We start from the raw sequence: 16,955 nt of genomic DNA on the forward strand, positions 1-16,955 counted from the left end.
ATCTTTTCTTAGAACTATGAATAACACGAATGGATTGAAATATTTAATTAAATTATCTCAAAATAAAACTTTATTTCGGTGCAATTTTGAAATTAGCTTGAATTCTTCATAACCTCTGAATAGTGTGTGATCCAACAGGTCACGGGTGGGCTAATAATTTACTAACAGAAGAAAATTACCTGTCTCCTACTAAATAACCTAAACTGATATCATTCTAGTTTTAAGTTATTACAACAGTTTTAAAAATCAGCAATTTTATTGGGTACAAAAAGTCTACAAATTTTATATACTTTTGCCTTACTTTCATTGTTTTAAATTCTCCTTATCACATTGTTGCTATGATTAGTTAATAGTTACCAATTAACTTATGCCCAAATTTCAGCTTCTCATCTACTATAACCTCCAAGGAAAGCCTGAGAAAAGTTTAAAAGTTTGGATATCCTGGTTGAGAATCAAAAGTACTAAATACCTGTTCACATAAAAATGGTCTTTCTACGACTTGCTCTGAAAATAGTGCATAGCACAAACTAAAACATAAGGTATTAATAATTAATCATCTGATAACTAATATAAACTGGTGATTGTACATGCCAATGAACATAAAACTGATTAAATTACTTATCTCCTTACTGCTGCTAGAAAAAAACATTTAGATATAATGCCTGAAAGCAGTGGTTAGCACATTATTTGCTGAACAATCCATTTTCACAGTTTAATATGTTAAAAAGTTTACCTTTATTATTACAATCTCTACTTCCAAACACAGGGCAAAGATTAAAGTTTGGTTTAATGTAAGGTTCCAAGATTCTAATAGGAGGCATAGCTCTCAACTGCTTCATCAAAGCAGCCATAAACACATCATAATCCTCTTCTGCTTTAGATCCTTTCCGCTGTCGTTTTTTTCCAGATGTCCCATCTTTGTTTTCTTTCTTTTTCTTTGGTCTTTTTCTCTTTGGCTTAAGATCTTCAGGTGGTGGTGTAGGATCCTTCTCCAGTTGAGCTCTTCGTATATCTGTTTAAATAAAACATGGAATTTAGTTTCAAAAGCTTAAAACATATAAAACCTTAAATACAAAAATATTTGAATGTCATAACCATTAAGTTGTATTTCACTAAAAAGTATTGTTAATTTTAAACTATGGATTAGATTAAAGTAGAAACTTGTATTTATGATTTCAGAAATATGTAGATGGAACATAAGTAACATGATTTATAACAACAAACCAAGGTATGATGGCTTCTTTCCTTTAGGTTCCTCAGGATGTTCTTTGTCCTTGTCTTCACTCGAGGGCTCCACTTTTCCCTCTGTAGCAGATTTAGCTTCTTCTTTGTTTACTAGATCCTAACAAAAAGAAAAAAAAGAAAAGAAATAATACAACTAAATCTACCTTAATTAAAAACAATATATCAAACACATTAACCTTGGACAGAAACATCTAAATCATGGTATACAACCAAAGCTCCAGTAAAATTGACAAAACAATTTTCTACCTCAAATTCCTCACTTTCTCTCCTTGTCTCTGCTGATGGAAAATTTCTGAGTAATTGCTTCAACAAAACATTTTGATTTCCTCCCTCTTCCAAACTCATGGACTGTTCACGTGAGCTGTCATCCTGTGATTCACTAGCTGTAAAGAAGAAAAAAGTCAAATAACTAACTGTAACAAATGGCTGAAAAGAATCATCATCCTGAAAACTAAAAAAACACCAGAGTAGGTAAGTAAAAAGTTTACAAAAATGAGAAGAAGAAAAAAGTTTCATTCCCCCTCCCCATATATGTATATATATAGATACACTTTTTAAAACTTGAGAACTTAAAATAATAGAAAATCAAAACAAGAGCTTTTAGAGCCAACTTATTAAATAGCCATAATGAAATAATGAATTCCATACTTTGGTTTTACAATACATATTATACAGAGAATGAATTCTGAATTTTTAAAACTACTTGCCATGAAAAAAACATAATTAGATATAATGAATAACTCATAAATTAATCTTGCTCAACCAGACAAGATAATACACAGCATCCAGCCCTGATAAAAATAATTTTGTCTTTTAAAAGATAATGTTGGATTTGCTAATTTTCAAGTGCTTTGCTGCACTTAATATTTTTATATTATCTGAACTACAAACAGCTTTTAAAATTTTACACACTAGCTACATAACAAAGATGCCCGATTTTTTTTCCCACAAAATAAAACCTAACAGATTTTACAGGATTCATACAAAATTCCTAGGAAATGATATTCAAAATAATACCAGCTATAAAAGATAAACTATAATTGTGCTGTTCACAGCAGGGATTAATCAGTTCTAATGATAAAACATTTTTGAACTTCAACTAATATGTGTCCCCCAAAAATATGAAAGACAAGTTCTTTATAGATTAATGTAAAAGAACAAACCAACTTTTAAAACTCAAACAAATTATTACATCAAAGAAATTACAAGAACTTTGAAATACATTTTAAATTGTTTACAGCAGTCAAACTTATTTTGACATGTGATATCCCAGTTTGTTTCAATTCCAGGATTTTATAATTTTAGAGATACCAAGATTGTAACATGATTCAAAACAAAGATATATGATCTTGCTTTTATATTTAAAAAAGAAATTTTGTACAGCACCCACCTCGGATAAAACAAAACAAAGAATGCACATAGGTGTATCTCTAGTGGATGTACGGAAACACATAAAAGACCATACAAGTATGAAAAACTATTAACTGTTACTCCATAAGAAAAACTTTAAGAAAAAATATATATGTATATATATATAACAAAATATCTAAAAGATTTACTTTAAAGTTATTTGTGCTTTTATTAAACATGTGTATTCCAGAGGCACTAAACCACTGATTTAAAGCAACTGTTCCTCAATTCCACTGAACGGAAACTTCTAATGCATTAAAGTTCTAGACCCTCCCACTTCTAGGTTAATGTGATTTTCACAATGTTAAAAACAGTCTAAGATCTTTAGCCTCCAATGACCAAACTCTAAAGCTAACGTCTTCCTGCTGACCTTGTACATAAAACTGTACTTTGTATATCCTTTTGCTGGGTTAATTGAAATAATCAAAACATTTTGAAGCATAATTACATATTCATTTTATTAGTATCCTGTGTAATTTATACTTTATGTAGAAGTAGAAATTCTCAGCATGGAGTTAGATTGTACAACTCCAGATTCAAGGGAAAAGTAGTACATAAGGAATTCTAACACTTATAGTTATTAATCTTAAGTGGGAAATTATTTAAATTTCTCTAATGTATTACAGATAATCTCTCAACCGAAATGGCTCTCAGAAGTTGTGTTTATTGGAAGTTAAATTCAATTTTAGTATTTTTTTGTTTTTCATCAACACTAGATTGGAATATACAATGTTTTCAAGAAATTTTTAAAATGGAATTTACTAAAAAAAAATCTGAAATTAACTATAAATCCTGCATAAGATCTATCTGAAAATTATAAGATAGTTAGCGAATTCAGATTTTACCATTGAATGAAATGGCTAATTCAAATTAATGGTTTTTATTATATTCTCTTTTGAAGAGTAAGTAGTTTTCCAAGTATTTAGTATTTTTTGACAAAAGAAAATAAAAAGATACCAATATGGCATATTGTGCCTGGCAAAGAACAATAATAACATTAAATGAATATTTCTAAGAAGGAATAGGGACAAGTATCACACACAACTTTAAATTACTTACCACAATGAGACTTTTCTTGACTGTTTTCTTCTTCATTCACAACAGATGTTTCAACTATTACTTTCCTATCTTGCTGCTGTTGGGGTTGAACATTATTATAAACTTCTGAATCTGATGTCTGCTTTCTCACTTCAGTCTCATTTTTTATACACTTCTTAGTTTCAAAATTTTCGGCTGTTTCAGCACAACAACTTTTTGTTTCATCAATATATGTCATTTCAGTTTGCATTTTTGGTTCTTTCTGGTTTGATAATTCATTTTTTAATTCATTCTTGTCATGGGGTACACCAATAAAGCTGTCTTGAAAAGATCTACTCAATGTTTCCTTCTGGGTTTCACTCTTACAAGAGGGTAAGTTACTGCTACTGCCTTGTTCTTGATACGCTCCTTGATCAGCAATAGTTTGTGAAACACTAACACTGGTTTTCACTTCACCTAAAGGTTTCTCTGGGGCTACCATTGACTCTCTTGCCTCCACACTACTAATCATTTCCTGCTTTAAATAGTGAGTAATGAAATAATGCACCAAAATAAAAATGAACGTAAAATAAATCTCATGCACATTAATGTAAAAAGTTAATAATCCTTCTTTCAAGCATTAAAACATTTAGCATGCAAAAAATAAACTATAACATATTTAAAATGCACAAAGTTTTAATAAAATGAAAATTGGACCACACAAATATACATAAAAATGTAAAGGACATAAAATCAATTTACCACACCAGAATAACAATAACCTCAGAATGAATAGTGGTATATTACATGAACTGAGAACAATAAATAAATCAAGATATGATTCACTAAAAAACAATAAAAAAAACATTCTGAATAAAGTTCTAAATACCTCTGAATAAGCTGTCTATATTTTGAAAGGGAATAAGTTTTACTAATTTTTTAATTGACTACAATGAATAAAATATGGTATCAGGTAATTGAACACGTGTTGAGTCATGTCTGAATATCAATGGCTACTGTGTCAGTAGCAGTAACTAATCCCTCTAGTGAGGTCAAAAATATTTATAAACAACTTTTTTGTTTTGAAAGCTATGTTCATTTATAAACTGACCTTTTTTAAGCTTTCAAATAACAATTAGAAATGCATCTCACTTTTGCATTAATAGTTCACTAGAAATGTAGTTATAAGTTTGACCTACAAAACAATTTCATTTTATATTTTTTTCTGCTGCATTTGTGATTCAATTCCTGCTATAAAACACATGTACATGCAATTCTAACTGGGCTTTTGCAGTCTGTTAAATATTTCTTTTATGTTGATGTCACACTTCAAACACACAAACACAAAACAAAAAAAAGCTCTGAGAAAAATAGATAGATAAAGGGTATTAATACACTTAAACTATGAGAAGATAGGAGAAACAAGAATTGTTTTTTTGCAACTAAGTGCTGTACACATTTTTTCTACATGCCTTATTAAACATTGTTCTGCACTTCATAAAATATATATCTAAACATGTGTAACTGCTGAAACTGTACGACTGGAACACGTGAGCCAAGACTTTGAAAGTGACAACAGCTTTTACATTAGATACTGATTATGTATTGGTATCAGCAAGGGTGCATTCATAACTACAAAATTAAATAGCAAATTTATAGATATAAACATTAAACTAACATTATAATGTAATTGAAACACATACAGTACTATTCTTTTAAACTTTTATAATTTCAACTGTTCATTTATATTGATCATTAAGCTTGAGGATGACTCTTAAAGCAGGTCAAAAGCTAGCTCTAGGAACAGAATTTGGGATACAAATATGCAATTGGCAAAAATCAAATTTCAATAATTTTTTTTCTAGTTTAACATCATGTTATGTTTAATTTTTATTTTTTACTTTAACATGTGTGTAAAGATGTAATTTCAAGATATACTGCATGACTTATGAAATACATTTTTAGTACATAAGATCACAAAGATGATTATTTAAAATAAAAAGGATCCAGCTTATTAGAAACCTGACATGTGGTTTGTTTAAAGTCTTACATTTGAACTCGATGAAAGTAATAAGTTAAAATATATAAAAAAGTATTTTATTTTGGCTAACATTAAATTAATACAGAAATGGTTAATATTTAACAAAAACTGATTAGCTACCCTACAAACTTTGCTAGATATTTACTTTTGTTTCCCAAATTTTCTTAATTTCAAGGATAATTGGATTATTTTAAATAACTTTATGCAAATGGTTAGGGGAAACCAATTAGTTTTCACCACTCGTTTTGCATTACAAACTGCTTGACATGTTGTTTTCAGTGACTTCTTTATATATGGGTTAACAGTAGTTAAAGCGGTTTATTTCTTGATGATGAAGAATACAACTGTTTTCTAATTCTTAATATACTTCAAGTAAAAGAAGTATTCTTAAAAGATAGTTTCACAATCTTAATCCCATTTTCTCAAAAAAAAGAAGAAGGAATAGCATTATAAATGCTCCAGAGGGTTACAAAAGAGCAGACTGTTTTTCAATAATACAGTTTTTTTGAATGCATTTTTTGTATTCTTATGGCTATTATATATGTCTTAAAACTGAAGAACATAAACCACCTCATTGAGATACAAACATGTATTACACAAAGATTCAAGTGAAATTAAATACATTATTTGTTTAATTTTATTACATGCTCTAGCTACAATATAGTGAACTGTTTTATTTTATCTTAACTCACTACAAACCATAAAACTGATGTTTGCATTGACAATTACTGTCTGTCCACTGTTTATTACAGAAACAGGTTTAGCATACTTTTACAAATAGGGCAAAGAAAAAAGTGCAGCAAAGTTTATTTCAATCCTAAATACTCTGTAGTTGAATTTAAATTTATTATTTCTGAGAGGAAGAATGTGCAAGACATCATTATATTTATGGTGAATTAACCTAGTTTCTTTTGAACTGCATGTGCTATTTAATAAAACAAAATTCTGACCTACATGCTCGTAGCAATGTTCTGATATGCATCACATATAATAAATAAAAAAATACTTTAAAACTTTATTATTCACACTTACAATAAAGATTTTTTTTTTTACACTCTAAGTGTTTATAAAAGAAATAATAATAATAAGCAGTAACAGAACTTAAATATCACTGCAAACAAAACTTACTTGAAACTCTGCAAGAAGTTGGTAACACTTACCTGCTCCTGTTTAACTTCAACTTCAGCTGCTGGATCTTGTGGCTCTAACTTGATATTGGGAACGCTTATAGTTCCACATGGTGAAAAGCTTACATTAGGAGTAATCATGCGAGGTGATGGATCAGTTTGGTATGGATAGTCCTTCCAACTTCCTCCACTAGTTTTTACTAATTCATCAGCTGTTTGTGTTTCCAATTTAGGTCTGCAGGGTGTTACAGTTACTACAGATATAGATGTAGAAGGGTAAGAGTGGAACTGCTCAGTTGGTAATGACATCTCCACTTTTCTAAATGAAGGGGATCCACTCATAACTTTTCCTTGTTGTGTTAAGGGATAACGAGATTGTATGACAGAGGACAGAGATACTTCCATGTTGGGTTGTGGTGCTGTAGGTACAGATGACTGTGGAGATCTAAGAACAGTGGTAATAGGTCTTCCACTCAAAGCTTGTGAAGCAGTGAAACTTCCCTACAAAAGTATAAGTTAAAACCTAGAATCCTCTTTCTAGAGCTGTAATGTTTAAGGCTTAAATGTCTACAAAATTATACAAAGTTTACAGCAGAACCACAAAACAAAAGTACATGCAATATAATTTTAACATTACTTACCATTGCAACATAAAATATTTAACTGAATAATTTGGAAATTTATGTAGCATATTGGATTAGGTTCAATTCATTATTAACTTTACTCTTCTTTTTCTCAAGACAGAAAGATGAAATGCTGTTTCAGTTCATTCACACTAACTACTAACACTGGTCAAATACAAAGTTATATTATCCATTATGTACTGGTTAGTTAAAACAATAGCGAAAAACATGTAACATGATTTTGATGAATATATAATTTTGACTTAATTCTTAAACATTACATAAAGTTTTTTCCTTCACAATCTAACTATAATAGTCTATACTTAACTATTTCCAGCTTGGTATTTTATGTTTTTTTGTAGTGCATAACTAGTGATGGGTAACAATGAAAATTGTTCCCATAATGTTATTATTGTATTTATTGCATTAATTGAGAAAAAGGAAAGGATTCAATAACCAGATCTATGTTTTCCATTTATAGAATTGCTGGTCCAAAACTTTTAATATCTACAAGATTAGTGCACTCATAAGTAATTATTTCATTTCTTTTTCAGTTTTATCACAAACAACTGCAACCCTGGAAAACAAACAGCATGGCTTTTGAAAAGCTAACATTAACAACAGGCCTGACAGTGTCATTAGTTAATTCTGGAGGTGTTATGCATGATGACATAGATGATAATAATTTATAGGATTTTGTTATATACAAATAACAAGTAGTAAAATCTGATCATTTACTGTCATCCTGAAGGCAAAACACATATGGTTAGTATGTTCAATGCAAATGAAAGTGTCATTGATATTTCTTGATATTTTTCCTTCTCAAAGTCACAGTGTGAATATTTAACAGATGGTATAAAACTTAGAAAAAAAACTACTAGATAGTATCTAGTTTCAGATTTAAAAAATTTGTAAAATTTGATTTAGTTTTTCATCATTTCTCCAGTGAAATTTCCAAAATGTTATAATACATTATTTTGAAGAAAAAAAAATAAAATAAAAAAATAATTATTTTTGCTTGAGAATTTCATTTTTCTTTTATGTTCATCAGAGAATTCAAATTGACTAATATTCATTAACACAACTGCAGTAGTCACCACTTCCTGCTATAAACACCAAAGAAACTTATTAAACTCATATGAAGGTGTCACTGATATCCCTTGATTTTTTCCTTCTCAAAGTCATAATGTAAATATTTGACTGTGTGAAACTTAGAACAAAAACTACTAGATAGTATCCACTTTCAGCTTTAAAATTTTTTATAAGTATTATTTATTGCTACTTGTATATAATGTTAAAATAATAAATAACACAGTGTCAAAATAGGTACACAAAAATATTCCAATTAAGGCCAATCTATGACCACTAAAAAGTTGACTACATGTTTCGATATTGCAATGTCATCTTCAGGAGTGAGTTGCAAGGCATAATCGTGTCTTATGTATACTTTATTTGTTAAATAGGTCATGTGAATTACGTACAGGTATACAGTTACCGCGTGAACTTTTTAAAGAAGGTCACCCCACATTTTTGCATAAATATTTGCCAGACCTTCATCTCTATTTAATAATACATGATCCTTTTTATATGTAATTATTTCTAAGGATTCACAAATATTATTGGCTATAATACCTTTTGGTTAAGCCAATATTACAGTTTTTTTCCCACAATACCATATGTTATGTTTCATGTACATGTTCTGCTATGGCTGAATTTTCATTTTTTTTATTTCTTACATATCCTTTATGCTCCATCAAACGATATTTAAATTTATGTTTAGTCGGGTCCAATATAAATATTTCCACATTCACATTTATAGGTTCCTATTTTTTTCCATTAACTGTATGCTATCTTTAGTATTACCTAAAATTTGCTTTATCTTTTAATTAGTTTAAATATAGGATAAAATGTTTGTTGTTTTCTAAACATTTTAAATTCATGAAAGGGTGTGAATGAGAGACCATCCTAATAAAATTGGAGAAAGAGAAGGAAAATCATGTAATAAACAACACTTTGAGAATTGTATTCTCAACAGATGATAGTCTCTTAGAAAGTACATGTCTATGCTTTGAAATGAATACAAGAACTCTTAAAGAAACCTACATAATGCATTGTTTACATGTTAGGCTCTTTAGAGATAGTATAAATGCTGGTTCAAAATGTATGAAATTTTCCTCTTTGCAAATTACACTAAATAAACATTACAAAATTGCAAATTATCACTTCGAAAACATTTTTGAGCATAAAATTGTTGAAATAGAGTTAGAATTCTTGTTTTTATTTAAATTTGATATGCAGGTGTGCACTTGACACCTGAAAAGTGCTCACTGGTCTGGAAAGAGTTAAGACAAACAAAATACTCTGCTTTTGAACTTAAATAGCATCTCCAGGCCTGAAAAGCAAACAAATCATATACATTTACTGCAAAGCACAAACTTAAATAGGTTCTCTCCCATTATTCCTGGTAACCTGTGTCAATATAACTTTCATTTACAACACTTAATCAAATTTTAACTTTACTTGTTTTATTAACACAGCCAATTTCTCAGTTGCCACAAGAGAATATTTATTCCTAATAAAATCTGAAGAAAAACAAAAACATATTTATATAGTCTAAAGACACAACATCAATTTTCATACGAAACTAAAAGTAAACTCCTTGCTAACTTATATTGTTTGTTATAGTAAGAGCCACTACTTTTACCTGTACACAGTCTAAAAAACATCAATTACATAACATTCCCAATTAAATTGTATATGTAGAAAATCATTTAGAATTTATACATACACATGACAAAACAAGAGGGAATCCTCAATAGCCTCAGCTATAAATTAGATCTCAAACTGGTCAAGAGATGGAGCTATGAGCTAAAAGTTTGTACTTGAAAAAAACTCAGAGCCATTCTATGAGACACTAGACCGAGGCTAAAAACAAACATCAATGTACTTCAACATCTAAACTATAGAAACTTTTCAGAAGATGTATTTCATATTACAGCAATCTAAAACTCATTATGTGGTAAGCACTCTAATTTTAAACTATGTAATCTTTCATCAGACAAACCAAGGTATTAGTAAATTATTTGACTGAAATGTACTTTATAAGGTTTCTAGTAGAAAATTTTGTTTGGCTTATCTTCTTTATACATTTTAAACTAACTTCACCAATACATTGATCTGAAATTGGGCAATTCTCTAATCAGATCTGCCATTCAGGAATTTCAACCATATGGTTTTGTAGTTCTTATGAAACATTTGCTCAGAATAGGTAAGTCAAAGCTGAGAAAAGCTAAGACTGCAGTTTGCAATAACAGGTTAATTCTAAATAAAGAAAACAAACACACATGGAATGTAATTCCATATAACATCAGGATTATATTTTAGTTTATGCTCCTCCTATTCTCTTGCTTCACTCAAGCAGTGACATGGGAATAGCTAACACTTTATGCGGCTATAAAATAAGTTATACACAATCATTATTTTACTGCTTTGATAAAGATAATTATCAACACATATATAAACACCTAAAACTTCTATTATCCAACACAAAGAGCTTGTCACAAACCAAGAATAACATTCAACTCACACTGTAAATAAATATCCACTTGTCAAACTATATACAGTGTATCAATCACTGACTCAACTACTTGTGAGACATATATAATAACTAAAATATAACTACTCACTAAAGATTACTGAAAAGGTGTTCATAATTCTTTAAAATACCTTTGCTAATTGTCAAACTATTTGTCAAGAAATATATTAATATTTCATGAGAACAGAATAACATTAACCTTTAAATAATCATACAAATTGGTGGTTTCTTACGTTTCTGTTAACAAAAGCTTAGAGAACTAAAAAATCCCTATACCAGTAGTATACATCAAAATTCAATAAAATATGTATATATATATATATATATATGTTTTAAATAAAGAACTCCATGCATATCAGATTACAGCACAATGGAAGGAAGGAAACAATTACCTGCGTGTTAGTCCTTGGAAAGCTAGTGAGACTGCCATCTTCTTGAGGAAGACTAACATTTGGCATTCCTGTTTGACGTAAGGTGAAATTAAGGGTGTTTGTAACAGAGGTGGGGAGTGATTGGACCAGAGATGGGGGAATGCTGCAACTCGCACAGGGTATCTAATGGTCAATATTATTAAACAATCACTATGTTGCACAGCATGTTTAGTATTACATAATTAGATACATCTCAAGACTAACGTGTTACTGTGCAATTTGGAATTTAAATATGTCAAATAGAATGGTTTCCTTTCTTAAAATAACTTCCAAAAAATGAAGAAAGAATAATAATACAGTGATTAAAATGCACAAAATCAGTAAATTACCAAAGATACAATAACATAAAGGAGTCATGCAAAAACATGCAACTGCACCACCAGCTGAATATATTGTATTAATAACATTTAACAACAAAAATACTTCCACTGTGAAGTTTATTGAACAGTTCTATATTTTCTTTTGTTGAATGCACAATATTTCACAGTAGAAAACCAATTTTATTATGTTTTTTAGAATCCTTAATTAACAATGTATTTTATACTGTTCTATTCAATCTAACTCAAAATGTTTTAAAATAATTCTCTGTACTGTCAAAGATTAAAGATCAGAGGACTATATCTAACAAGTTTAGATATAATGAATATACAGACACTGTTTCTATACTTCTCTGCTTTCTAGGTATGACATTGTTAACCTATATAATACATTCCACCCAATTTACATGTATTTTCACTATCACTGACAAAGATTTTATAATCTTGAATGCATTTTCAACAAAATGAGTACACACACATTCCACAGAATTTATTGACAGCTTTCACTGAACATTGAGCCTTTGGAAGAAATAGTAGCACATTATTTTCAATTTTTTAAATGGTGTATAATTTTTCACAAGATTGAGTTGTTTGTTTAGCAGTACCTTTAACTACTCAATATGTAAATATGGATTTTTAGATGCCAGAATGTTCATAAAAAGTTAATTAGCAACTTCAAGTTCAGTTATTTGATTATTTAAAAGTTACATTTCAATATTCACGCTACACAAAAACAACTTAACGTAACTAACATTTCTTGCATAAATTTAACACATAAACAAAATGAATTCCAGTTTTAATTATCACATCTTATTTATCAAAAACATTACATCAGTTCATTCAAGGCTTTTAAAAGTTAAGAAAACATTATTCAAAGTCAAATTCTTACAATGATTTTATCCCATTATTAGGAATAAAATAAAAAAATATATATATATATAATTGTTCACCTCTGGTTTAGCAGTTGTAGAAGGTGGTGGTAATGGTTTTTGTGGTTCAAATTCTTTATCTAAAATAATACAAAAATCAGGTAAGTTAAAGTAACTCAACAGTAAACAGAGCGCCAATCAAATGTAAGTTTGTCAATGATAATGAAACAACAAATTGAAATCTCAGAGGTTTTACATAAAAATATATATATTTTACATGCAAAATAATTTTAAACTAACATAACCAATTGCAACAATACATTTCATATAAGCAGCTGTTAAAAATGTCTAACAATAAATATCAATCTATAACACATCCTTCATCTCGTGTTAAAGAAATGCAAAGTGTAATAAATTGGAAGTTCAACTCGTTATTCAACGTAACATTATTCATCACTCCTTAAATTACATCAATTTGAAGGCGTATAGCCCATCTAATAATAAAATGTACATTAAACAGTAGGTTTAAAACTAGTACATATGCTATATTTAAAGATATGCTTTTGAAAAAATGTCAGTGTTTAAAAATTATCTTTCAGCTGATGGAATGTAGGATTAATGAAATAAAAAATTAAGATTCATGATGTTTCTTCAAAGTCATAAGAGATTCACACTGTATACCTGAAAATGCTTCAGTTGTTTCTTTTATGGAACTCATACTTGTAGAAAAATCAGATGTTGACGCTGTTGTTAACTGTGATACGTTTTTATCAGCATAGCCTGATAAATCTGTTCCTTCTGTCTGAGAATCAGAACAGCAACTCAATTCAGCATCCTCTTGGTTCTTCCCTTCTTGCTTTGCTGGGAACATTGGTGCTGGAGAATCATTAGCTCGACCCTCTGGTGATCCTACCACATGAAGTTCAAATGTGCCCTCACTTAGGTCTTCCACTGTTTCTTCCTTAATGTCACTAGCACATAGCTCCTCCTTTGTGCTGGAACTTGTAGGGATTACAGTGGCAGAAGAACTGGAAACTTCTGAATCACCTTTAGTCTCTTCCTGTTTAGGTACCAATGTAGTAGAAACCTCTTCACTTGATATATCTGTGTTAAAACTACATTTGTCTGGAGGATTATCTTCATTATCAGCAGGCTTGAAATTGAAAGAACTACTCTGTGTGGAATCTGCTAAGTGATCATACATATGGCCACTGGAAGGTGATGCAATAATATCATATCTTTTTTCTGATTGGCTTTTCTGAAAAGCCGAAGAACTCAATTTATCAACCGATATATTTTCAACTGATATTGAGGTAGAGCCACTGATCTGAGAATGTTGCAACACAAATCTCTCTGAATCAGTGACAGAGGGCATTACATTATCACACACGTCTGAACAAGTACTAGGCGAACTTTCTGAAGTTTTTGCAGTATTGTGAATTAGTGGCTGGGAAGAAATGCTACTTTTTGGGAATTGCCCACTTGAAATGAGATTTTCAGGCAGTGTTACATTTGGCTGATAGAACTTGTCTCTTTGGTCTATTTGACTTGATCCTTGCACAATCTTTCTTACATGAGAGGCTTTAGTTCCACTACTAGAAGCCACTTGTTGGTCTTTGCTTTCTTTCTGAGATTGCAAACTATCACCATGTTGTTGTCCTGGTTGAAAATTCTCATCAGATACCTCTTGATTTGACTTAGATATTAAAACACTAGTCTGTACAACAGATGGCCAATTCTCAATCTTTAAAGAGCTTGTTTTATTTTCTGTAGAGCTACGTCCATGCAATGTTCTTGTAACAGTCTGAGATTTGAGTAGCTCAGATGCCTGTTTTCTTCTAGCACTTTCATTATCTCCTCTCATGGCAATAAAGTTTGTTTCAAACCCCTCTTGGGAAGAGTTCTCAATATAAGCTGCACTTTCCAGACTACTGCTGATGACATGTTTCTTTTCTTCTTTTCCTTCTGTTGGATACTGTAAAGTATCCTCTTTATTAGCACTGTTTTGACTGGTTGGAAGATTTTGAGACATATACAGAGTTTGGCTATTTTGCGATACCTGGAATGATTCAGAAAAACTTGAATTTTTTTTCTGTGAAACAGGAATTGGATGAACAGCACTATGCCCCATTGGTATAAGTGTTTGACTATTTAAAGAGAGAGATGACCCTGTATTATCACTAATTTCTTCCTTTTGAGCATCATGACGAACTAGTTCTGTTTCTGAACTACGGATGCTTAACACTGTAACACTTGGTCCAGATGTGTTATGCAAAATTGCGGTTGTTGGTTGCTTTCTTTTGAACTCTTCTGAATACGATAATGATGATTCTGATGTTACAGTAGTTCCAGAAATACTAGAAGTACAAGAGTAGACACCTGGAGATGAAGTAAGTGTTGTTAATACTGAATCAGATCTTGAAGGATCAAGAGGACCTGGAGAAGTGAGCTTTACATGAGATGGATAAGGAGGTGGAGGCCGCCGCATTCCAGAGTGCACACTGACTTGACCAGGACGTATTCCTTGAGCAGAGGTTGGCAATGATGCTGGAAAGGGCTGTCCAACCAAATCTGTGGCAACACCTATAATGATTGAGAAAACAAAAACCTAGTAAGTAACAATTAATATAGTAATTCCCAAATAAAACTGTTAGTCACCATTAAAAATGTCAGAAATATTAAAAGGAAAAATCTCACCTGGTCTATTTATTATTCTATGATTTACAGATGGGCCAACCAATCGTGTAAAAGACTGACCAGAGGAAGAACTAAGTGCAAATCGTGGACCCACTTGGCCAGGAGCCTGGGAGAATGGAGTGTCATTTTCTTTAAAAATTTTAACTTGTTGAAGTAATTGCTGTCTTTTCTCTTCATCTATGAAATATAGAAAAAGATTATAACTGTTTTAATAAACAAGAACTATAAGTGTCAATTGTTTCATAGTTTTGATATAATTTCCACAAAGAAAACCAAACCTCATATAAAAATGCTATGCTGTAAATACTCTTACTTATTACCATATTTTATGTTTTCAAATGTCTTTTACATACTTTATTAGCACTCATTATTCTCCCCAGACAGACACCAGAACTTCCACAACCAGAGATGTAACAGGTAAATGTTCCAGCCAGGTACCAAATGCATGGATAAGTACTTTAGCTGAATAATCAAATATTTAGCTGTTGAATGGTATATGTTTATCTAAATAAATAGTTTCATTTGTTTTACAAGACACTGGAATAAAAATATTGTAGATGTTCCTGTCTGGCAATATTTTTCTACAAAGATGAGACTTTTTTGACCAGCCTAATTTTGTCTAAAAACATCCATTGTTTCTTTAAGCCTCAAACTCCTTATCTTTGATTAGAGAACAAGGATACCTGAGTGAGAAAAGCTTTATGTATTCTTTGATAGATTGTTTAGGCAGAGTATTCATGGGTTTTCAATGCAAGTTGTGGATCTGGAATGGCTAAGCAAGCTTTGCTATTTCACTTTAAATTTGGATCAAAGATGTGTGATAAAAACAAAGAATACGAACGGTTCAAAAAGAGATACCAATCATGAACACTGCCAAAACAAACACAAATGAATGTTCTAAAGTTCCTGGTAAAAATGGCCTTCTGTGGCTGAAATATGACAAAGAGAAAGAGATTATGTTATGCTCATAAAGTTCTTCAATAAAATCACGATTTTCTATCAATTAATGAATTTCTAGTGTGATATTTGCTTTAGGACAATGTAACACCAAGTGCATACAATTATAGTTTATTCAGGACAACCATAATTGGCCTGAAGGTTGTTTGCTTGACACTCAGTCTGTAAGTCTTATTTTGGAACACTAGTTATCAATGCTCTCCCAATTTTAGCCTTGTCTGTTTACTTCAAGTTTATTCAACTTTGGTGATTTGCAGGAGGGAGGTCATGATTTGAGTCTTGGGTTTGATTCTCATTGTAATTAACTTGCTTGCCCTGTGTTTGGTATAACAAAGCTATTAAGACTATTTGACACTGTCACAATTTTTAACTTTTGATTAGAGAAAGCAACTTGTCTGGCAGCTCCTGCCACGAACCTTTTTTGTTTGTTTGTTTGTACAAACCATGGTTTGAGGAATACTGTACTAAGTGATTAATCAAACAAACTCATTAATGGAAGGAATAATTGATTCATCAATTAATTTGTTTGTAGTTATGCACAAAGCTACACAATGGGCTATCTGTGCTCTGCCCATCACGGGTATCGAAACCCGGTATCTAGTGTTGTAAGTCCGCAGACATACCGC

General features: G+C 30.7%; 1 protein-coding gene across 4 annotated transcripts in view; it reads right to left on the reverse strand.

Moving 5' to 3' along the window:
* LOC106468793 (histone-lysine N-methyltransferase 2C-like) overlaps positions 1 to 16,955 on the reverse strand; it is a 120,412-nt gene that overhangs the window by 37,919 nt on the left and 65,538 nt on the right. For 2 of the 4 annotated variants that reach the window (XM_022397154.1, XM_022397153.1), the window contains 9 exons: positions 15,373 to 15,549; positions 13,357 to 15,258; positions 12,757 to 12,815; positions 11,451 to 11,612; positions 6,874 to 7,341; positions 3,715 to 4,210; positions 1,492 to 1,628; positions 1,225 to 1,342; positions 734 to 1,012 (listed from right to left, as the gene is read on the reverse strand). In XM_022397154.1, coding sequence (XP_022252862.1) covers positions 734 to 1,012; positions 1,225 to 1,342; positions 1,492 to 1,628; positions 3,715 to 4,210; positions 6,874 to 7,341; positions 11,451 to 11,612; positions 12,757 to 12,815; positions 13,357 to 15,258; positions 15,373 to 15,549 — 3,798 coding nt within the window. The remainder of the gene's footprint in view (positions 1 to 733; positions 1,013 to 1,224; positions 1,343 to 1,491; positions 1,629 to 3,714; positions 4,211 to 6,873; positions 7,342 to 11,450; positions 11,613 to 12,756; positions 12,816 to 13,356; positions 15,259 to 15,372; positions 15,550 to 16,955) is intronic. The other 2 variants (XM_013929233.2, XM_022397156.1) reach the window with 2 other exon arrangements.

Source organism: Limulus polyphemus, unplaced genomic scaffold, assembly GCF_000517525.1.
Source record: "Limulus polyphemus unplaced genomic scaffold, Limulus_polyphemus-2.1.2 Scaffold3166, whole genome shotgun sequence".
Taxonomy (NCBI): domain Eukaryota; kingdom Metazoa; phylum Arthropoda; class Merostomata; order Xiphosura; family Limulidae; genus Limulus; species Limulus polyphemus.